Genomic DNA, 20,598 nt, shown 5'->3' with positions numbered 1-20,598 from the left:
TTGTCAGGAAGAAGCAGTTGCTGGAGAAGGATATTATGTTTGGTAAGGTGAAGGGTCAGAGAAAAAGAGGAAGACGACCCTCAATGAGATGGACTCAAGCATGGCAACAATAGTGAGGTTGGTCCAGGATCGGGCAGTGTTTCATTCTGCAGTGCATAAGGTCACTATGAGTTGGTACCAACTTCAATAGCACCTAACAACAACAAAATATGGCCCTCAAGGAGTTCTTGTAGCATAGTGGTTACACATTGGGTTGCTAACCACAAAGTCAGCAATTTGAAACTATGAGCTGTTCCACGGGAGAAAGATGAGGCTTTCTGCTTCTGTAGAGATTTGCAGCTTCAGAAACCCTATGAGTCGTAACTGACTCCACAGCACATAACCACCACCATATGGCCCTCAAGCCAGACGTTTCCCATGCTTGCTTTAGTTCAAGAAAAGGATCCCTGGTGGGGTTGTGAGTTCGATGTTGGGCTGCTAACTGTGAGGTCAATGGTTCAAACAAACCAACTGTTGCACAAAAGGTGAGGTTGCCTGCTCCTGTAAAGATTTACAGTCTCAGAAACCCTATATATATAGAGAGAGCAGCTATGGGCTCTAGGCCCATGTACTGAATAAGGCTGTGTGTTTGCAGGCAGGAGACTGGCTTGCAGAATATGCCCTTAGGACATTTAAGTGAATATATTTTTTTTTGGTTTTTATGTGTATCAAATATTTTTCCTTTGCTCACTTTTGAAATACAAGACGTAAAAGGGAAACTACAGGAAGTAGGGTAACTGTTGTTGAAGGAAGGGGACTGTAATCACATTGAGATGAAACAAAGCATATAATCTGTTGAATAGTAAAGCTGATGATCTTGTCTGTTAACCTTCACTCAATTCACAATAAAAAGTTGCTTGTTTTTTAAAAACCCTACATAGGGTTCACTATGAATTGGAATCAACACGATGACAGTGGGTTAGTACAAAAAAAAGATTCAAAGCCTTTTCAATTATTTAAAAGCTGCACATGCAAGTGAAAGTGAGTGTGATACTAAGTTTCAGTTGTTGTTAGATACCACAGAGTAGGTTCTAACTCATAGTGACTCTACGTACAACAGAACAAAACAACACTCAGTCCTGCACCATCCTCACAATTGTTTCTGCCACCATGTGAATCCATCTCTTTGAGGGCCTTCCTCTTTTTTTGAAGACTCTCCACTTTACCAACATGTCCTAAGTATGAGAGGGAACATCTTACCATTGCTGCTTCTAAGGAGAAATCCAGTTGTATTTCTTCCAAAGCAAATTTGTTCATTCTTCTGGCTTTGTTGATTATTGTTATTGTCATGTGCCGTGAAGTTGGTTCTGAGTCATAGCGACCCTGTACAGGGTTTCTGAGGCTGTAAATCTTTACAGGGGCAGAAAGCCTCATCTTTCTCCCGCAGAACAGCTGGTAGTTTCAAACTGCTGACCTTGCGGTTCGCAGCTCGATTCATAACCACTACGCTACAAGGGTACCTTGTTGATAGTTAGGGTTAAACTCAATCATTTTTAAACGAGGACAAATTTATAAAATATTGAAGAGCAAGTGGTGGTGGTGCTGGTGGTTGTAGGCTGTCAAATAGGTTCCAACTCATAGCTACCCTGCATAAGGTTTCCGAGGCTATTATAGGAGCAGAAAGGCTGCTGAATGAGTTGTTAATAACCTAGGACTGAACTGCTTTTTTTAAAAATCTGGTTACCTCCACAAATCACAATGTAAAAGATACTGGAGCTAATTAATAAGTTATGTATTAAGCTTATAGGGAGTAATTCAATCATATGACAATGATTTCCTATATTTTTGTTATACTAATGGAGTCTGGTGTGGTGATGTAGAATAAGCACTGGACTGCTAACCACAAGGTCAGTGGTTCAAACTTACCAGTGGCTCCATAGAAACCCTGTAAGTGGTCACTATGAGTCAGAACTGGCTCGACAGCACTAAGCAACAACGACCCTTTGTTTTCTTATCTCATTTATTCAAGACCGAAGCTTTACTACAAACAAAATCTACCCAAAGAAGTCCTGGTAGGATAAGCATTGGACTGCTAATCACAAGGTTGCTGGTTCAAATGCTAGGAAACCCTATACAGGGTTGCTGTGAGTCAGAACTGACTTCCCAATGTTCAACAACAACAAAGTCTATCCAGATATATAAAATTCATTTACTAAGGAGTTTTGAGATTTGAAATGTGTTTCAATAAACTGCCTTTTCCTTCATTTGTATACAAAATATTTTGTGTAACATTGACACATTTTAAAAAGAAAAACAAGAACATAGTATAAATTACAAAAACCTTTAAATCAATGCATTTGCTTTCCTTCATGCATCTATGGCATTCAAAATGGCCAAGGGACAGATAAGCTAGAAAAAAATCAATAAGCTGTTTCAAAGATAAATTTACTTTCGCTTAAATAGTCACCTCTATGAAATCAAGTAAAAGACAAGGTCCTGAATCCATGGCAAAGAGGAGAATTAAGATATTAAATTATGAGAGAAGCTAAATTTAAAGCTAAAACAATTAGCACTCTTTCTTCTCTCCAGTTTCTGCAGGGCTAGCAGCAACCCCAAACTCAGTGGAGAGAAAAAAGGTTTGGTGAGCTAGAAACAAGCTTAGCAGGCAAGATGGGGAGGAGATGCTGTGAGGCTGAAGAGAAACATTTAAGACACGAGCGGAACCAAATACTGCAGACCTGTGTAGACTCTAAGTTGTTGTTGTTAGATGCCATCCAGTCAGTTCCGACCCATAGCGACCCTATACAGGGTTTCCGAAGACAGCTGGTGAGCTTGAACCACCGACCTTGTAGTCCAAACAGCTTTACAGTCTGGCGCATTAACCCACAACACCATAATGGGAATTCATCACAATTGCAATGGAAGGATTTAAGCATAAAGGTTGTGTGATCTTTTCTCGGTTTTTATTCTCTGGGTGCTAGGTGGAGAATGGATCTGAGCGTAAGGTACCTAAGTCAAGAACCTATTGTGGTAATTTAAGCAAAGGAGAGCAACTTCAATTACTGGGGGGTGTGATTGGAACACACAGAAAGTCGACTGGATAAGACCTAAAGCACAGCAAAAAAAGAAAATAAATGGTTGGACTTAATAAAAAATTACATAATTTAGTGTTTCAAAGGACAGCATCATGAAAATGAAAACAAGATTCCCAGGTGACACAAACAGTTAAAACACTTGACTACTAAGCTTGGTGTTCAAAACCCACCCAGCGGCAATTCGCTTAGAGACCGGCCTGACAATTGGCTTCTGTAAAGTCACAGCTTTGAAAATTCTATGGAGCAATTCTACTCTGCATACATGGGGCCACTGAGTTGACTCAAGTAACAAAAAGGCAACTCCCTAAACATGATCTTTAAAACAACGATTCCAATGCAATCCAATCAATTATAGTTGCAGAAAATTGAGACCAACCATCATTCCCACAGCACTCTTCAGCTGGGATTGATAATTCATTGCAATGGCCAAACACAACACAAGACACCATACTCATGGTAATGGGGTTTATTACGAAAGTTAACAGGTTACAATTCAGGATCAGAAATGTTCAGAATAAAATTCATCCAATCAGGACACCCTCTTTCCAGGCATGCCTGCAGATAGGCCTCTCTCTCTATGGCCTTTGGTCTTTCATCCGTGCAGCCTCTTGACCTCTTGCCCTGCTCAGGCAGTATTACAAAGATCTTTTAGAGCTGCTGATAAATTCCCAAAGAGCACTCCACCACGCTATAAGCTTCAGTCCAAAGGCATTTGCCTCTAACTCCATGAATCAGCAAACCTAGCTCCCCAATTAAGTGTCTGGAGGTACCTCACTCTGTAATACTTTTAGTGGACCATGAAGGCCAATGCTTTGTCTCATATTCTGGCTCCTGATTCTGCTGCTTCTATTTCTCTGATATTACAGCTTTCTGTCCCTGGATCAAGGAGGTGCAATGAATACGGATCTTGGGGTCCAAAGGATGCTCTACTCCTGGCTCTTCTTTGATGGTATCCCCCTCCTTGCTTCTGAGATGGCTTATTTTAAACCTACCAGAATTAGATTTCCAAGCTTTACAATAATAATTAGCCCTGCTAACAATCATTCACAATTGAATCAAATCAACCTATCAGTATCTTCCCCTATCTTCTCTTATCCAGACCTAGCAGGAAGAGAGTCATTGGTAGGAGTCAACAAAGACTAAAGGTAGAAGAGACATTAAATAATTCACGATATATCACAATAATAAAAATTGATTAAGGAAATTAATCAACTCACAAAATGGGAGAAAATACTCACAAATTATATATCTGACAAAGGATTTATATCCAGAATATATAAAGAACTCCTCTAAAACTCAACAAAAAGAGAATCCAATTTGAAAATGGGCAAAGACTCTGAACAGGTATGTTTTTAAATAAGACTACGAATGATCACATTTCTTTAAAAATAGGAAATGACCACAAGCATGTTGAAAGATGATTAGTTATTATGAAAATGCAAATCAAAACCATAATTGTTGTTAAGGGCAGTAGAGTAGATTCCGACCCATAGTGACAGATGAGCCTGAACCACTGACCTTGTGGGTCACACCAACTTTGCAGTCTAGCACATTAACCCAAAGCACAAACCATAATTAGAGATACACATTTGTTGTTAGCTGGCATCAAGTCATCCCTCTCTTCAAATGAACAAAAAGCTGTCTATTCTGTACCCTCCCTATGAGCTGCTGTGAATAGGACTGCTGAGATCCAGAGGTTTTCTTAAACTTTTGTGACTTGAATAAAGGTTTACAGACAAGAAAATCAGATTTACATTCAACAAATCACACACTGTGTTTCACCTCAATGATTGCAATGCAATCTCCATGCAACAACAGTTATTCCTTATTCCGCTTCCTCCCCATGGTTCCTAATTCCATTCTACCTATCTTTCCATTCCTTCTCAACTTTATTATTGTAATTGTTGTTCTATTGATTTCTGAATGATTGACCATTCTATGGGGAGCATACCTTACTATGTTGTTGTCCCCCACTATATTCCTATCTACTGCTTGGCTAAAAGGTGGGCCACAAGGATGAGTTCTTTTGCAGACCTGAAGGATGATTGAGGGCCACAGTCTCAGGTTCCTCCAGTTTCTTTCTGATCAGTAAATCTAGTATGTTTTTGTTTTTTAAAATAATTGAGCATAGTTCCACATTTTCTGGTACTCTATCTGGGGCCTTCTAATATGCTGCCTTTCACAGCACTTGGTAGTAGCAGCTGGGCACCATCTAGTTTTCCTAGACTGATGTTCACACATTCCATCAGTTCACTGGGCTCATTGATTCCCAGCTTCTTCAGTTCTCTTTCTTCTGCACATGGAGAAACCAATAGCTGCACCTTAGATGGCTGCTCATGAGCTTATAAGATCCCAGATGTTACTCACCAAAGAAGGATGTAGAACATTGTCTTTGTGAAGTATGGTATGCCAATGACTGACCATGCTGTTGTTGTTAAGTGCCATCAAGTTGGTTCCTGTTGGGGACCGCAAGCACTGACATGCTGAGGCCCTGTGTCATGGACGAAAATCCAACACAAAGGCCCCACTCAGGATTGCTAACCAGGGACCCTGAGGGCCAAAGAAGTGACCTCCTGACGTCCCGAGTTCACATGGACCCTGAGGGCCAAGGATGTGTCCTCCTGACGTCCTGGGTTCATAGGCTTTTACGAACTCACTGGTGGGCTACCACTGAATAATTTTCTTTGGTCTTATTATTCATTCTATGCTTCTAACTCCAGTAATTGTAGCTTCTGAGAAAATGGTTTCTTATGTGCCTCTCTTAATGTCTCCACTGTGTTGGCAGTGCGTAGGGTCCTGGGAACAAATCTCTCTGAGGAACAAACTCTGGCCACCTGGCAAGCATGTCCAAACTGTTCTTTATCAAATTATTCAGTTATGTTTGATATTAACTTAATACATGAGCTCTTGATATCCATGAACCATATTAAAACCAAAACCCTTTCTAAAGCCAAGGCCATAAAAGTTCCAAAGGCAAGTTTGCTGGGATTACGCAAAGAGGCTCTGGAGAGAATTCACCCAAAGTATTCACTCAAAGTAGACTGGTAAATTCTGGGAGTATTGTTCAAGGAATAATAGTAGCAGCCCCTTCAAACTGTCCCCAGGTGTAAACCATTAACCCAGACGTCCTCCTTCCTCCTGAAAGCCTAAGCCAGGTAGCTGAAACAGCTTGACTCTCTTCAGGCCTTTAAATCCTTTTCACCTTTATCCATTAGAATTAAGTGCCATAGGTATGTTAATTAGCATTGAGAAACCTCAAGTCGCTGCCCTAGGATTTGAGCCAAAAAAGTAATTTATAAGAGTTTGCTTGAATTTTTGGAAAATTAAGAATGTTAGATTATTAAGACAATTTGCGAGGTATATTTTAGAATTTGTTCCTGTAAATCATTGTGTCCTGTTTTGAACAATTAATCCCATTTCATTTCTGTACCCTGTCTTAATAATCCCCTTCATCCTTTGTGTAAAATCCCTCCCTGAAATAAAAGACGGATGCAGATTGAATCCTGCATGCATTACTGCTTTCAGGGCCAAGCTTTACAGCCATGCTGCTTGCCATGAAGGGTCTGTCTGCCAGTTTTGCATCCACTCTGGTCTCGGGGTGTCTCTTTGTTTCTCTCGTCGCGTCTTTGTGTATATTCTTTCTCTATCTCTTTCGCTGCCAGATCTCCCTACTTCATGAACCAAACTTCCCTGTCGAGGCTGGTCCCCGACAGGTTCCAACCCACAGCAACCCTGTATAGGATTTCTGAGGAGCAGCTGGTGAGCTTGAACTGCCAACTTTGCCAATCAAACCGAATTTGTGTCCAATGCATTAACCCACAGTGCCACACCAGAACTACCATGGGGTCCCTTGAAACTATGGGCCTGAGCCCCCAAACAGAGCAACTCATTGCCTTAATATGCTTGGTAATACCTAAGAACTTTTCATCACTTTGTATGCTATATGCTCCACCACATTCATAGCTGTTTTTGCAGAAAAGGTAATACCCATATACAAATATCCTCTCTGAAATTCATATATACATATGTGGGTATACTCCCACTCTTCTTCCCGTCCCCATTCAGTTTGTGTCACTGTCCATGCATCTACCAGCAGAACACTGTTCAAAAGTTGTATATATATCATTATTTACCTCTATTCCTTTCAGCCCCTGCATACCTTCCTGTCTTCATCATTCTTTTGCCAGCTTTTCTTCTTGTTTACTGCCCTGCCCATCACCAGAGGTAATATGTGTCTACCCTCTAGCCAGTGAATTACTCTCCCTTCTCTCCCATCCCGGATAACCATCAAACAATGTTTCTTTTAATATAAAAACCTTTTCTTGAATTTTTATAATAATGGACTCATACAGTATTTATCCTTTGGTGAATGACTAATTTCACTCACCATAATGCCTTCCAGTTTCATTCATGTTATGAGGTGTTTCGCAGATTCGTTATTCTTTAACGTTGCAGAGTATTCCATTGTGTATATGTACCAAAGTTTGTTTATCCATTTTTCCACTGATGGGCGTTTAGGCTGTCTCCACCTTTTTGTTATTGTGAACAGTGCTGCAGTGAACACTGGTGTGGCTGTATCTACCTGTCCTGACTCTTATTTCCTGTGGATATCTACTAAGCAGAAAGATTGTTGGGCCATATGGTATTTCTATTTCCAACTTTCTTTAGATGCACCATATTGTTTTTCACCAGCAATGTAGTAGGGTCCCAGTCTTTCCACACCCATGCCAGTACTTACTGTTTTCTGTTTCTTTGAACTTTACTACTAATGCTGACAAGAGAGAAAATATCATTGTTTTGATTTGCATGTCTCTTATGGCTAATTATCATGAACATGCCTTCATATGTTTTTTGACTGCCTGAATGTTTCACTTGGTGACATGTCTATTCATGTCCTATGCCCATTTTTAAATTGGATTGTCTTTTTCTTGTAGAGGTATTGTAGTTTTCATTAATTTTAGAGATTAGTTCCTTGTCCTATAAATTGTAGGGAAAAAAATTTCCCCGTCTGTGGGCTACCTTTTTGCAAAATCTTTTGATGCACTTTAAGTGCCTGATTTTTAGGAGATAGGAGATCCCAGTCATCTATTTTGGCTTCTACGGTTCGTGTATGTTTTAGTAATGTTTGATAGTCTATTTATGCCAAGTATTACAGCCCCTAAATTTGTCTTCTTTTTTTTTTTCATTGATCATCTGTACAGTTCTAGATTTTACATTTAGGTCTATAATCCATGTTGAGTTTGTTTTTATATGTAGTATGAGATATGGGTCTTGTTTCAATCTTATAAAAATGTATTTCTAGTTTAGACAGTACCCTTTATTGAAGAGACAATCTCTTCCCCACTTAATGTGTTTTGATCCTTTGTCAAAGATCAACTGAGTGCATGTGGATGGATTTACTTCAGAGTTCTCAATTCTGTTCCACTGATTTGTGTGTCTTTCATTGTATCAGTACAGTACCAGGCTATTTTGACCAAAGTGGCTGTGTAGTAAAATTTGGGATCAGAGAGTGAGAGGCCTTCAACTCTATTCTTTTTAAGTAGTGCTTTGCTTATCTGAGATCTCTTTCCTTTCCGTATAATCAAGACAACAATAACAAATGTTGGCTAGGATACAGAGAAACTGAAACTCTCCTACATTGCTGGTAGGAATAGAAAGCCACTTTGAACAATTCTGGCAGAGCTACCCACTCACTGCCGTGAAGCTGATTCACACTCATAGTGATCCTACTATAGGGCAGAGGAGAGAATGTGAGTCTGTAAATCTTTATGGGAGCAGACTGCCTGCCTCAGCTTTTCTTCCACAGAGTGGCTGGTGAGTTTTGAACCACCAACCTTACGGTTAGCAGCCCAACTTTTAACCCATTGCACTACCAGTGCTCCTTCAGTTACCACTGTTGTTAATTGCCATCGAGTTGGTTCCAACTCATAGAGACCCTGTACAGGGTTTCTGAGGAGTGGTTAGTGACTCTGATGCCACCCTTGTGATCATACTATAACATGAATGAACCTTGAAAACATGCTACACACAAAAGAAGCCAGATACAAAAGCTCAAATATTATGAGTTCATTTATGTGAAATGTCCAAAATAGGCAAATCCATAGGGACAGAAAGTAAATTAATGGTTTCCAGTTGGGTGAGAAAGTGAGTAGTGACAACTAATGGGTACAGAGTTTCTTTTGGAGGTGATTAAAATACTGTAGAATTTATATAGTGATGATAGTTGCACAATTTGATATATACACTAAAAACTACTAAATTACACATATTTAAAAAGGTAAGTTTTATGTGAATTATATCTTTAATACAAAAGAAGACAATTTTGACTGACATAATATATAGAATCAAAGTTAGGTATATGGGAGCTAAATAACTGAGGGTGCTATTTTATATACAAGACTTATTAAAACATGGATGGAAAAGAGTGACATAACAAGAACAGTCAAGGATGACGCATCTATCCCCCCAAAACATCTCTTAATCTTGGCATTTCCCCATGCTTTCAACGTTAATGCAAAATAACAGAAGTTTTGAGATCACGTTACAACATTCCCACACCATGCTAAGGGTAGCTCAAGCCTCCCCTTCCAGTCATGACTTGTTCCTAAGCGCCAGGTCCATCCTTTCCATAGTCTGCTGACCATTTCTACTTGGCCAACTGGCAAAACCATTAAATCAACTCTGCCCACAAATGTTTTGTTATACAAGGGGGTTTCAAAAAATCTGTAAAAAGGCAATGAAAAGATAATGGAGATTTTCCACAAATTCTTTGGATGCCCCTTGTATTTATACTTTTTGATGTCATGTGCCATCAAGTCACTTGTTAGTCATAGCAACCCCACATGACAAAGCAGAATTACTGCATTCAGTTTTCTAGACTATAATCTTTATGGGAGGAGACTGCCAGGTCTTTCTTCCATGTAGGGACTGGTGAGCTAGAGTCGCTGACTTTTTGGTTACCAGACAAGCATTTAACCAATGTGCCACTAGCATTCATATATGTGTGTGTAGATATATATATTTATGTATAAATATTTACCATAACTTTCAGAAAGGCACTATAGGATGAAGCACTGAACCACAAAGTCAGTTTGAATCACAAAATCGGTGGTTCAAACTCACTAGCAGCTCCTTGGAAACCCTATAGAGTTGCTATGAGACGGAACCAACTCGAGGGCACTTAACAACAACAATAACCACCACAATTTTTAATAAACATAAGCACAGAGGTGTTCATAATTAACAATGATTAAATAAAAGATTAAATATTTATTTTTTTAAAACTCCCTCTGTTCACCTGTCTTCTCCTTAGTAACAAAAAAATGTATAGAATATTAACTTTTTCTTTCACCAGGCAGAAATTAACTTTTTTTTAACAGGCAGAAATCAGGCATGGGCAGAGGTGACAGGTCAACCTTGACTTTTCTCCATCACTACCCCAAAGCAATTAAACAATGGTGGTGGTTGGTAGTTATGTGCCATGGAGTTGGTTCCAACTCATAGCGACCCTGTACAGAGTTTCCGAGGCTGTAAATCTTTACAGGAGCAGAAAGCCTCATCCTTCTCCTGCGGAACAGCTGGTAGTTTTGAACTGCTGACCTTGCAGTTCGCAGCCCGAATCGTAACCACTACGCACGCTACCAGAGCTCCTTAAACAATAAATCTTATTAATTCTACTGATATAAGTATCTTAAATATGCTGCCCCACATTTACTGAGCACAACATAAGATGAAGATATAGTTCAGCCTTCCTAAAGTGTACAAAATGGAATTAATTCATGAAAGAAAAACTTCCAAAATAAAATATATTTAAAATAATTTTGATACCTAAGGTTATAAAGTACCCTTGGTGACACAACTGGTTAGCACTTTACTAATTGAAAGTTTAGTGATTTGAATCTATCCAGAGGTGCCTCAGAATAAAGGTTTGGCAATCTACTTTCAAAAGACCACAGCCGGGTGGAGACCTGGTTGGCCAGCAGTGTGGCAAGACCTGGGGACTCTTAGGCCCAGAGTCAATAACACAGCCACAGAGGACTAAAGTGGAGAGTGAAGCGTCCAGTTGATAAGAAGAGAGGGCATATGCACAAGAACACCCACACTTGCAGATAATACCCACTTGACCTGGCTTCAATGACTAGATGATCAGAGCTCAATTAGAAGAAAAAAGAAGAGGGAAAAAGAGAGTAATCTGATACAAATTGATGAACTTGACCTACACCTATGGATGCAGTAGCTCAAAAGAGGGAACAAATCTTTACAGCAAGGATCATTCCTATCCCCCCCCCCCTACACAGAGTAGACAGGGATAGACAATTTGGAAATTGGCTACCCAAAGTGGGGGCTACAAAGGCAAGAAGTGACTGGCTTACAAGCTTTCAAGAGGGAATCTAGATTCAGAGGCCGTGGAGGAAGGTAGAATCTCCAATGAGTAGTATCCAATCTGTCTAGGCGGGGCTGATGATAGGAGATGAGGATAGGTCTCTTGTGATACAATAGTGAGTAATTGTTATCAGGATTGATTGTGAGGGTTGGAAATGTAAAGGCAGACGTTTTGAAAAAAGAGGGGAGTGATTAACTTTGCAGTCTAGGAGCAGAGGTCCCTGGGGCCATCAAGGGAGAAGAGTAGAGAGCGGAACCCTACCCAGAGAAGCAGTGATGGCAGAGACGATGATGCGGACAGATGGAGCAGCTGGGCTGGGGACTTTAGACCCAGAGAGGGAGAGGGGCTGTGTGTTGATGACCTGGGGGAGGGGGGGAGGCAGGCTTGTAGGGTATACCCCTTAGGTTGGTTGATGATACATTGAGGGGATTGTAACCATGGCAATGCAACGATATACGATAGGATGAATGTAAAACTAATGTTCTCCCATGCAAACTACATGTAGACTATCACATAATTCACAATAAAACATCTAATTTAAAAAAAAATCACAACCATTAAAAGTCTAAAAAGTGCAGTTCTACTCTGAAACACATGGGATTTCCATGAATCAGAATCTACAAGATAGCAACTGGTTTGGTTTTTTGGTACCTATCAAGTATGCAGGGAATGCTACGGCTCTGTAGAATAAGCACTGAATTGCTCACCACAAGGTTGGTGGTTTGAGTCCACCACTCCTCCATGGCAGAAAGATGAGGCTTTCTTCTCCTGTAAAGATGTATAGCCTCAGAAACCCTATACAGGGCCACTGTGAGTTGGAACCAACTTGATGGCATTTAATAACAACAATCCATTTTTCAGTAAAATTGATATTTACATATATTGCTGGTGGCTGTGTATGTAGTAAAACATCCTTTTGAAAAGCAACATGGCCACACAGTACTGATTAAATTCCAACATTTAATATGCTCTGATGTAATCTACTCTAGGGAAGGAAGCAAAAAACAAAACAAAACTCATATATATATTTCCTAACAGTAAATATTTGAAGGCAATGTAAATGGTGAATGAGTAAGTTTTTGTTAAGTGCCATAGAGTTGGTTCCAACCCATGGTGACCCTGTATAGGGTTTCCAAGGAAAAGCTGGTGAGCTTGAATCACCAACCTTGTGGTCCAACCCAACTTTTCAGTCCAGCACATTAACCCACAGCACCACATAAGGACTCCGAATGATTAAGTAGAGTATAATATATTCACTTGATTTAAAAAACTGCAGTCAATGACCACGTTGGTCTTTGATAAGGGGAAGAGGGGAAAAAAACAGCAATGAAGTTGGGATCTAAGTCCAATCACATTCAATAGACTCCTGTGAACCCGGGAGGAAACCTGGATGGCCAGCAGTTACAAGACCCGGAGACTCCTGGGCCCAGAGGCAGTGACATGGCCACAGACGACTAGAGTGGAGAATGAAGCGTCCAGCTGATATGAAATGAGGGGATAGGCACAAGAACACCCATACTTGCAGATAGTACCCACTTGACCTGGCTTTGATGGCTGGATGATCAGAATTCAACTAGAAGAAGAAAGAGGGAAGGGAAAAAAAGAGTAACCCACTACAATTAGATGAACTTTACCTATACATATGGATGTAGTAGCTTAAAAAAGGGAACAAACTTTTACAGCAAGGATCACTCCCACCCCCCGGTACACAGGGTTGACAGGGATGGGTTACTTAGACATTGGTTACCCAAAATGGGGGGGGGGGGGCTATAAAGGGAAGAAGTGACTGGCTTACAAGCTTTCAAGAGGGAGTCTTGTTCCAGATGGGGCAGGGGTAGGTAGAACCTCCACTGAATGATTTTCAATCTGTTGGGACCGGGCTTATGAAAGGAAATGGGAATAAGACTCTTGAGGTACAAAAGGGTCAGAAATGTAGAGGTAGATGTTTTTTGACAAAAGGAGGGGAGTGATTGATTTTGCAGCCCAGGAGCGGATGTCCCTGGGACCATCAAGTGAAAAGAGAGGAGAGTGTGACCCTACCCAGAGAGGCAGTGATGCCAGGCATGGAGATAGAGATGATGATGTGGACAGATGGAGTGGCCGGGGACATGGGACTCAGGGAGGGAGACAGGCTATGTGCTGATGGCCACAGGGAGGTGCACCTGTGGGGTGTATCCTTTGGTTATCTGATGATGCATAGAGGGGATTGTAATCATTGCAATGAAACGAAATATGATAGGATGAATGTAAAACTGATACTCTTCCATGTAAACCCACATAATCCACAATAAAAACTTAAAAAAAAAATTGTAGTATAAAATAATCATTAAAGCAAAATAATAGCAAGCAAACCAAATCCAGCAGCATATTAAAAGGATTATAAACCACAGCCAAGTGGAATTTATTCCAGGAATGTAAGGATGGCGTAACATATAAAAAACCATGTAGTACACATTAATGGAATGATAAAATAAATGAAATGATTATGTAAATAGAAAACGTGTTTTATAAAACCTGGTGTGGCACTGTGGGATAACGCACTGGACTGCAAGGTCGATTTGAACCACAAGGTCGGCAACTCAAACTTACCAGTCACTCCTTGGAAACCCTATACAGGGTCACTATGAGTCAGAACCGACTCAATAGCACTTAACAACAACAACCCTCTCATGACAAAAAACACTAAAATAACAAATCTGTGTTGGAAAAAGGGGAGCCAGAATGCTCCTTAGAAGCCAGGATGGTAAGACTTTGTCTCTTATATAGCAGACATATTATTAGGAGGGACCAGTCCTTGGAGAAGTATATTATGCTTGGTAAAGTGGAGGGTCAGCAAAAAACAGAAGACCCCAAAGGAGATGAACTGACATAGTGGCAGCATCAACAGGCTCAAATGTAACAATTGTGAGGATGGTGCAGGGCTGAGCAGTATTTCATTCTGTTGTACACAGACAGGGTCACTATGAGTTGAAATCAACTTGACAGTACCTAACAACAATTAAAAGCCCACAGTTAACATCATATGGTGATGACAAACTGAAAGCTTTTGTCCTAAAATCAGAAACAAGACAATGATGTCCATTTTCACCACTTCTGTTCAGCACTGTACGAAAAGTTCTAGCCCGAGCAATTAGACAAGAAGTAAAGGTATTCAAATTAGAAAGAAAAATAATAGTTTCTCTATTTGCAGATGACATGATTTTATATAGTGAAAATCCTAAGGAATCCATTTTTAAAAACTAGTTGATCTAATAGTTGAGTTCAGCAAAGTTGCAGGATATAATATCAACACAAAAATCAACTGTATTTCTATACAGTAGCAATGAGAAAGATGAAAAAGAAATTATTAAAAAGAATTCCATTTCTAAAGGTATCAAATGAAAAAATAACTAAGGGGGTACAAAACTTTTACACCGAAACCTAAAAAACAGTGGTGAAAAAAATTAAAGACCTAAATAAATTAAAAGATATCCCATGGACATGGATTAGAGGACTTACTATTAGTAAGATGGCAATACTTCCCAAAGTGATCTGCAGATGACTAAGAAAATGCCAATAGCCTTTTTTTGAGGAAATGGAAAAAATTGATGCACAAATTCATATGGCACTTAAGGGACCAAGAATAACCAAATCAACCTTGAAAAAGAAGAAGAAAAGTGAATAGCTCACACTTCCCAATTTTGAAACTTATTACAAAGTTACAATGTAATGGTTACAAATCGGGCTGCAAACCTTAAGGTTCAAGACTACCAGCTGTTCTGGGACAAAGATAAGGTTTTCTGCTTCCGTAAAGATTTACAGCTTTGGAAACCCTGTACAGGTCACTATGAGTCGGAACCAACTCCACAGCTCATCACCACCATGACAACCAACAGTAATCAAAACTGCCTGAATCTGGTTCAAGGGCAGACACATAAATCAATGGAACAGAATTGTAAGCTCAGAAATAAATCCATCCATGCATGTATGTTTTTTGACAAGGTTTCAAAGTCCATTCATTGGGGAAGAAAGCAGTCGCTACAAATAGTGCTGGCAAAAGTGGATATTCACATACAAAAAAAAAAAAAAAAAGGAACAGGATCCATACCTCACATCATATACTACAAACATTAACTCAAAATAGATCAGAGACCTGAATATAAAAGTTAAAACTATAAAGTTCTTAGAAAAAAACATAAAGGCACAACTATGAAACCTAATTTTTTAAATGATAGATTACTAAACACAACAACAAATAAACAGCAGAAGACAAGTTAGAACATTAGGATTTCATAAAAATTAACTACTTAATGGCTTATCAAAATATTTTATCAAGAGTAAAAAGACAATCTACAAACTGGGGGGAATAGCTAACCATATATCCAATAAGGGTCTAATATTAAAATATATTTTAAAAAACTTCTATACCTTAACAACAAAAAGACAACCCAATTGAAAAGTAGGCAAAGGACATGAAAAGACATTTCATCAAAGAGGATATTCAAATGGCCAACAAACACATGAAAAGATACTCACTGTCATTAGCCATTAAAAATCAAAACCAAAAACAACACACTGCCATGAGTTGACTCTAACTCATAGTGACCCTGTAGAACAGAGCAGAAGTCCCCACCCCCACCCCCACAGGGTTTCCAAGGCTGTAATCTTTACAGAAGCAGAATGCTACATCTTTCTACCACAGAGCAGATGGTGGATTCGAACCACTGATTATCAAAGCAACCATCTCACTCCTGTTAAAATGGCTTTGATTAAAACAACAGAAAACAACAAATAGCTGTGAGGATGTGGGCAGAAATGACAACTCACCTAACGGTACAAAGTATTTACTTATATTTAGAATATATGAAAAATGCTTACAACTCATTAAGAAGAAAACCTAGTCAACATGCACAAAGGATGTGGATATTGCTCTAAAAATGGCCTAAACAAAAGGGCAAAAAGTACAATTTTTAAATGTTCAACATCATCAAGGAAATTCAAATAAAAACTTTTTACATCCATTAATAGTGAAAAAGACAAAAGTGTGGGCAAGGTTATAGGGAAACTGGAACTCTAAAACACTGCTGGTGGGAATGTAAAATGGTGCAGCCACTTTGGAAAACAATCTGATAGTTTTCAAAAAGCTAAACAGAGTTAACATATAATTCAGCAATTCTCTTCCTCAGTATATAACCAAAAGAAATAAAAACATATGTCCACACTAAAGCTTACACATGAATGTTCATAGTATCATTATTTATGATAGTCAAAAGGTGAAAACAAACCAAATATCAAATGATTAATAAATAAATGTGGCATATTCAAACAACAGACGATTCTATAATAAAAAGGAATCAAGTACTGATACATGGAAGAACCCTGAAAACATATGGTAAATTTAAGAAAAGGTGCAAAATACCACATACTTTGTAATTCCATTTATATAAAATGTCCAGAATAAGCAAATCTATGGAGACAGAAAGCAAATTAGTGATGCTTTATGCTGGAAGGAATGGGGGCATCAGAGATAATGGCTAAAAAATAAGGGATTCTTTTTGAGAAGATGAGACTGCTTTAATATTGATTGTGGTGATGGTTTGACCCATCTGTAAATGAATAAAAATCACTGAACTGTATACTTTATATGAGTGAATTGTACAGAATGTAAATTACATATCCAAAAAAGCTGTTACCAAACAAACATGTTAGGGTGATCCACAGTATAAAATGTTTTATGGTAATTTCAGAAGTGAATCAAGTCTGAATGCCAATTTATTGTCTTTAACAATAATTACTCTAACAATGCAGTTAGAGTTGTTGTTGTTGCTGTTGTTAGGTGCCATCGAGTCGGTACTGACTCATAGCAGTTAGAGTTGTTGTTGTTAAGTGTCGGAGAGTCTATTCTGACCCATAACGACCCTGTATAGGGTTTCCAAGGAACAGCTGGTGAACTTGAACCACTGACGTTGCAATTCAAACCAATTTGCAGTCTGACGCATTAGCCCACAGAGCCACACCAAGACTCCAGCAGTTAGAGTAGTTGAATTCTTCAAGCTTTCCCAAAAGTTAAGTATTCATTTTAATACTTGGTATAGTTTGATGTGCTCTTTGATATTAAAGTTCTTATTAAATTTAGCATGCAATTTTATAAGTGAAAACGTTGATTGGTCATGTCATTATGCACAACTTACTAAACAACGTCTCTTTGCTATACACAGTTACTTAAAAATGATGGGCATCTCAGATCTCATTTTAGGTGATACAGGCTTATTACTTTCATAGTGTCTAATACATTTTTTATCTATTTCTGTAAATATAAGTTCCACCTTGTATATTTCTCTAACTATAAAAGGTGCAACTACTTAGAAAACAATTTAAAAGTTAAATAGTAATACAACAGATTAGTGTTACAAAGATTTTAAGTTCACTCCATTTTTTTTAAAGAGTTCAGTTTTTTATTGAACATGTTACAAAAGGGACTTAGGAAAAATGACTAAAGCCCAACTTTAAGTCAACTATCTTTTGAAAAAGATACCAAAGATGACAAAGAGTAAAGACATAATACAAAAAATGTTAAACTGTTTTATTCATAAGGGATTAGTTTTTAAAATATTCCTTATGTTTTGTGTAAATATAAAATGGTAGCAAACCCAGTTACAGCTTTGTGATTTACAGAAAACCCTGGAGTTAGTCCTAAAATAAAGCTCTTAAAAAACAAAACAAAAACATTTCTTCCTGGAAAATTGTAGTCAATCTTCATTTTAAAGCTAGGTAAATCTGAAATGGAGTCCTGGTGTGGCCCTGTAGGATAAGTACTGGACTACAAGATTGGTGGTTCTAACCCACCAGCCACTTCTAGCAAACCCTATAGAGTCGTTTCGAGTCAGAACGATGGGACTTAATAACTAACAAATCTGAAATGAAGTAAGTTTGACAACTTGTCCAAATCTGTGGTAGAGATCTGAAAAACAATTTCTGATGTCCAGGTTTATGATTAAAAACCTGTAAAGTAATGTGCAATAAGTCAAGGGAAACACAACAGTAATTTCCATTCTGTTAGCATGAACAAACTTAGGAAGCCTTGTCCTGATGCTTCAAACATCTACAGCAACTGTTGTTTGTTGTTACGTGCCATCGAGTAGATTCCGACCCATAGTGAACCTGTATAGGGTTTCCGAGGAGCAGCTGGTGAGCTTGAACCTCCAATCTTGAGATTCCAAGCGACTTTGCAGTTCAAGTGCATTAACCCACAGCGCCACGCCAGGACTCCTACAGCAATTAGTACTGTTCAAGACTCTAACTTTATCTCAAGTGTTTTCATTGTTATGTTCAATTTTACCTGTTCGAAAGTAGCATAATTGTAATGTCAAACTGATAAAGGCTCTATTGAAGTAACCAAGGAAAATGTAACTGGTTCTTGACAGCTTAAATCAGATGTAGAAAATGTAACTTTCCTTTTTCCTGGCAACCCACACACTAATCATGATTGTTACTGTTTTATTGTTCTTTCTAAAAATTTATTATATGACAGAAACTATCAATAATTTTTAAATGCAAAAAATAGATTGTTACTGCTCACCCCCATGAAATTTGATTCAACTGTGTTAACCAATTTTTTTTTTCAATAACAATAAAGAATATTCCCAGGGTCTACATTTTTAAAAATACACATTCAAGTATGCAGGGTGAAATAACCTATCTGGAATTTGCTTTAGAATATTTCAGCAAAGGAAAAAAAGAAAAAGACAAAGATGAAACATTTGTGGTAAGTATTGACAACTGTTGAATCTGGGTGATGGGTATAAAGTGGTTCGTTTCACCTTTTCTCCACTTCTATCTATGCTTCCCATTTTTCATAGTAACTTTTTAAAAAATGAATTATAACCAAATAAGGTTACCATCCAGAAAATTAATAACGGGTGTTGTGTATGTTACTGTTCTTTTCTTTAGAACAAAACAAGAAGGGCCTCAAGAAAAGGTGAAGGATCCTCTCGCAAGACCAGTGTGGGCCCCGCGCCACTACCGGGCAGAAGGCGCGCACGTTTCCTGAACCTCAGAATCTGACAAATCACTCTGTGCGCTCTACGGCTAAGAAGACCCGCGGAGCTCGATTTGGAAGTGGCTCACACAGGGTTTCCGCTGGCGGCTCTAGGAAACCCAAGAAACTCCGCTCCATACCCCCCAGGTACTGGCCCAGACTGTCCGTTCCGCCCAGGAGCGATGCCCGGCCCCCTACAGTCTTCGACCCTCTAGCGACCCCCAGCACAGCCCTTTGGTCCCCTCCCCTCACCTCACACCCGAGACCCCAGCGACCCGCAGCCCCGCCCACCGCCTACCTTCCAAGTCTGATTCCTCCTCCGATTCCTCGTCCGAATCGGCGACGGGTTCGGAGCTGGGCTCCGGCCCGTAGGAAACGCGAGTAGGGGCGGCGGCGAGCGGGACTGGGGCCAGGTGGCGGGCCTCACGCAGGCGGGTGAAGTAGTCTACGGCGAAGTCGACAAGGTCGGGCGGCTGCTGTCGCAACACCTCCACCGTATAACCCTGTAGCAGCTCCGTGAGCCCTGGCGGAATCTGAATGTGGCTCATGCCGGCGGTGGCCACGGGGACGGGCGGGTCTGGGCCGCCGGCGGCCACTGCCTCCCGCGCTCCCTAACGCCGGCCTCTCACCCGGCGTTCGCACGGTCGCTTCACGCGCGGCCTTGGTCCGGCCTTCCTCTTACCGCGCCGCCCTTCGGCCGGGTCTGCGTTTCCTGGCCTCCCGACCCTGCACTCTCTCCGCCGGCCTGGAGCCACCGCCGCCGTGGCTCTGCTGTCACTAAGCCACCGCCGCCGCCGCGAAGATCTACTGGCGGGCGGGAGGGTGGGGCGGGCGGGACACGCGCCCGGGTTGTGACGCACGGGGCCGCGGACGTGCGCGTCCCCGCCGAGCTCCGATCCGCAGTGCGCGTGCGCCCTTAGGCCGCCATTCTCCCAGGTGCCCTACCGTGCAACTCTAGGATACGGGGTTTGCATTGGACTAGGTCTCTGGCACCTGCCTCTTGATTTAGGGCCTGAGAGAATGAAGAAATGAATGGTCTACATGTGAGGCAGGGTACTAGTTAATGCCTCTCACCCGGTGTTGAAAACTTTTTGTTCATTCTTGTTTGCCCAGTGGCAGCTGGG

General features: G+C 40.1%; 1 protein-coding gene across 1 annotated transcript in view; it reads right to left on the bottom strand.

Annotated features, from left to right (window-relative positions):
• Window positions 1-20,022, bottom strand: part of PRKAR2A (protein kinase, cAMP-dependent, regulatory, type II, alpha) — a 122,891-nt gene extending 102,869 nt beyond the window's left edge. Inside the window, exon 1 of the mRNA XM_006873655.1 lies at window positions 19,773-20,022. Coding sequence (XP_006873717.1) covers window positions 19,773-20,022 — 250 coding nt within the window. The remainder of the gene's footprint in view (window positions 1-19,772) is intronic.
• Window positions 20,023-20,598: the final 576 nt, after the last annotated feature.

Source organism: Chrysochloris asiatica, unplaced genomic scaffold (assembly GCF_000296735.1).
Source record: "Chrysochloris asiatica unplaced genomic scaffold, ChrAsi1.0 scaffold00246, whole genome shotgun sequence".
Classification (NCBI taxonomy): Eukaryota; Metazoa; Chordata; class Mammalia; order Afrosoricida; family Chrysochloridae; genus Chrysochloris; species Chrysochloris asiatica.
This window is presented reverse-complemented; position numbering and strand designations above follow the sequence as displayed.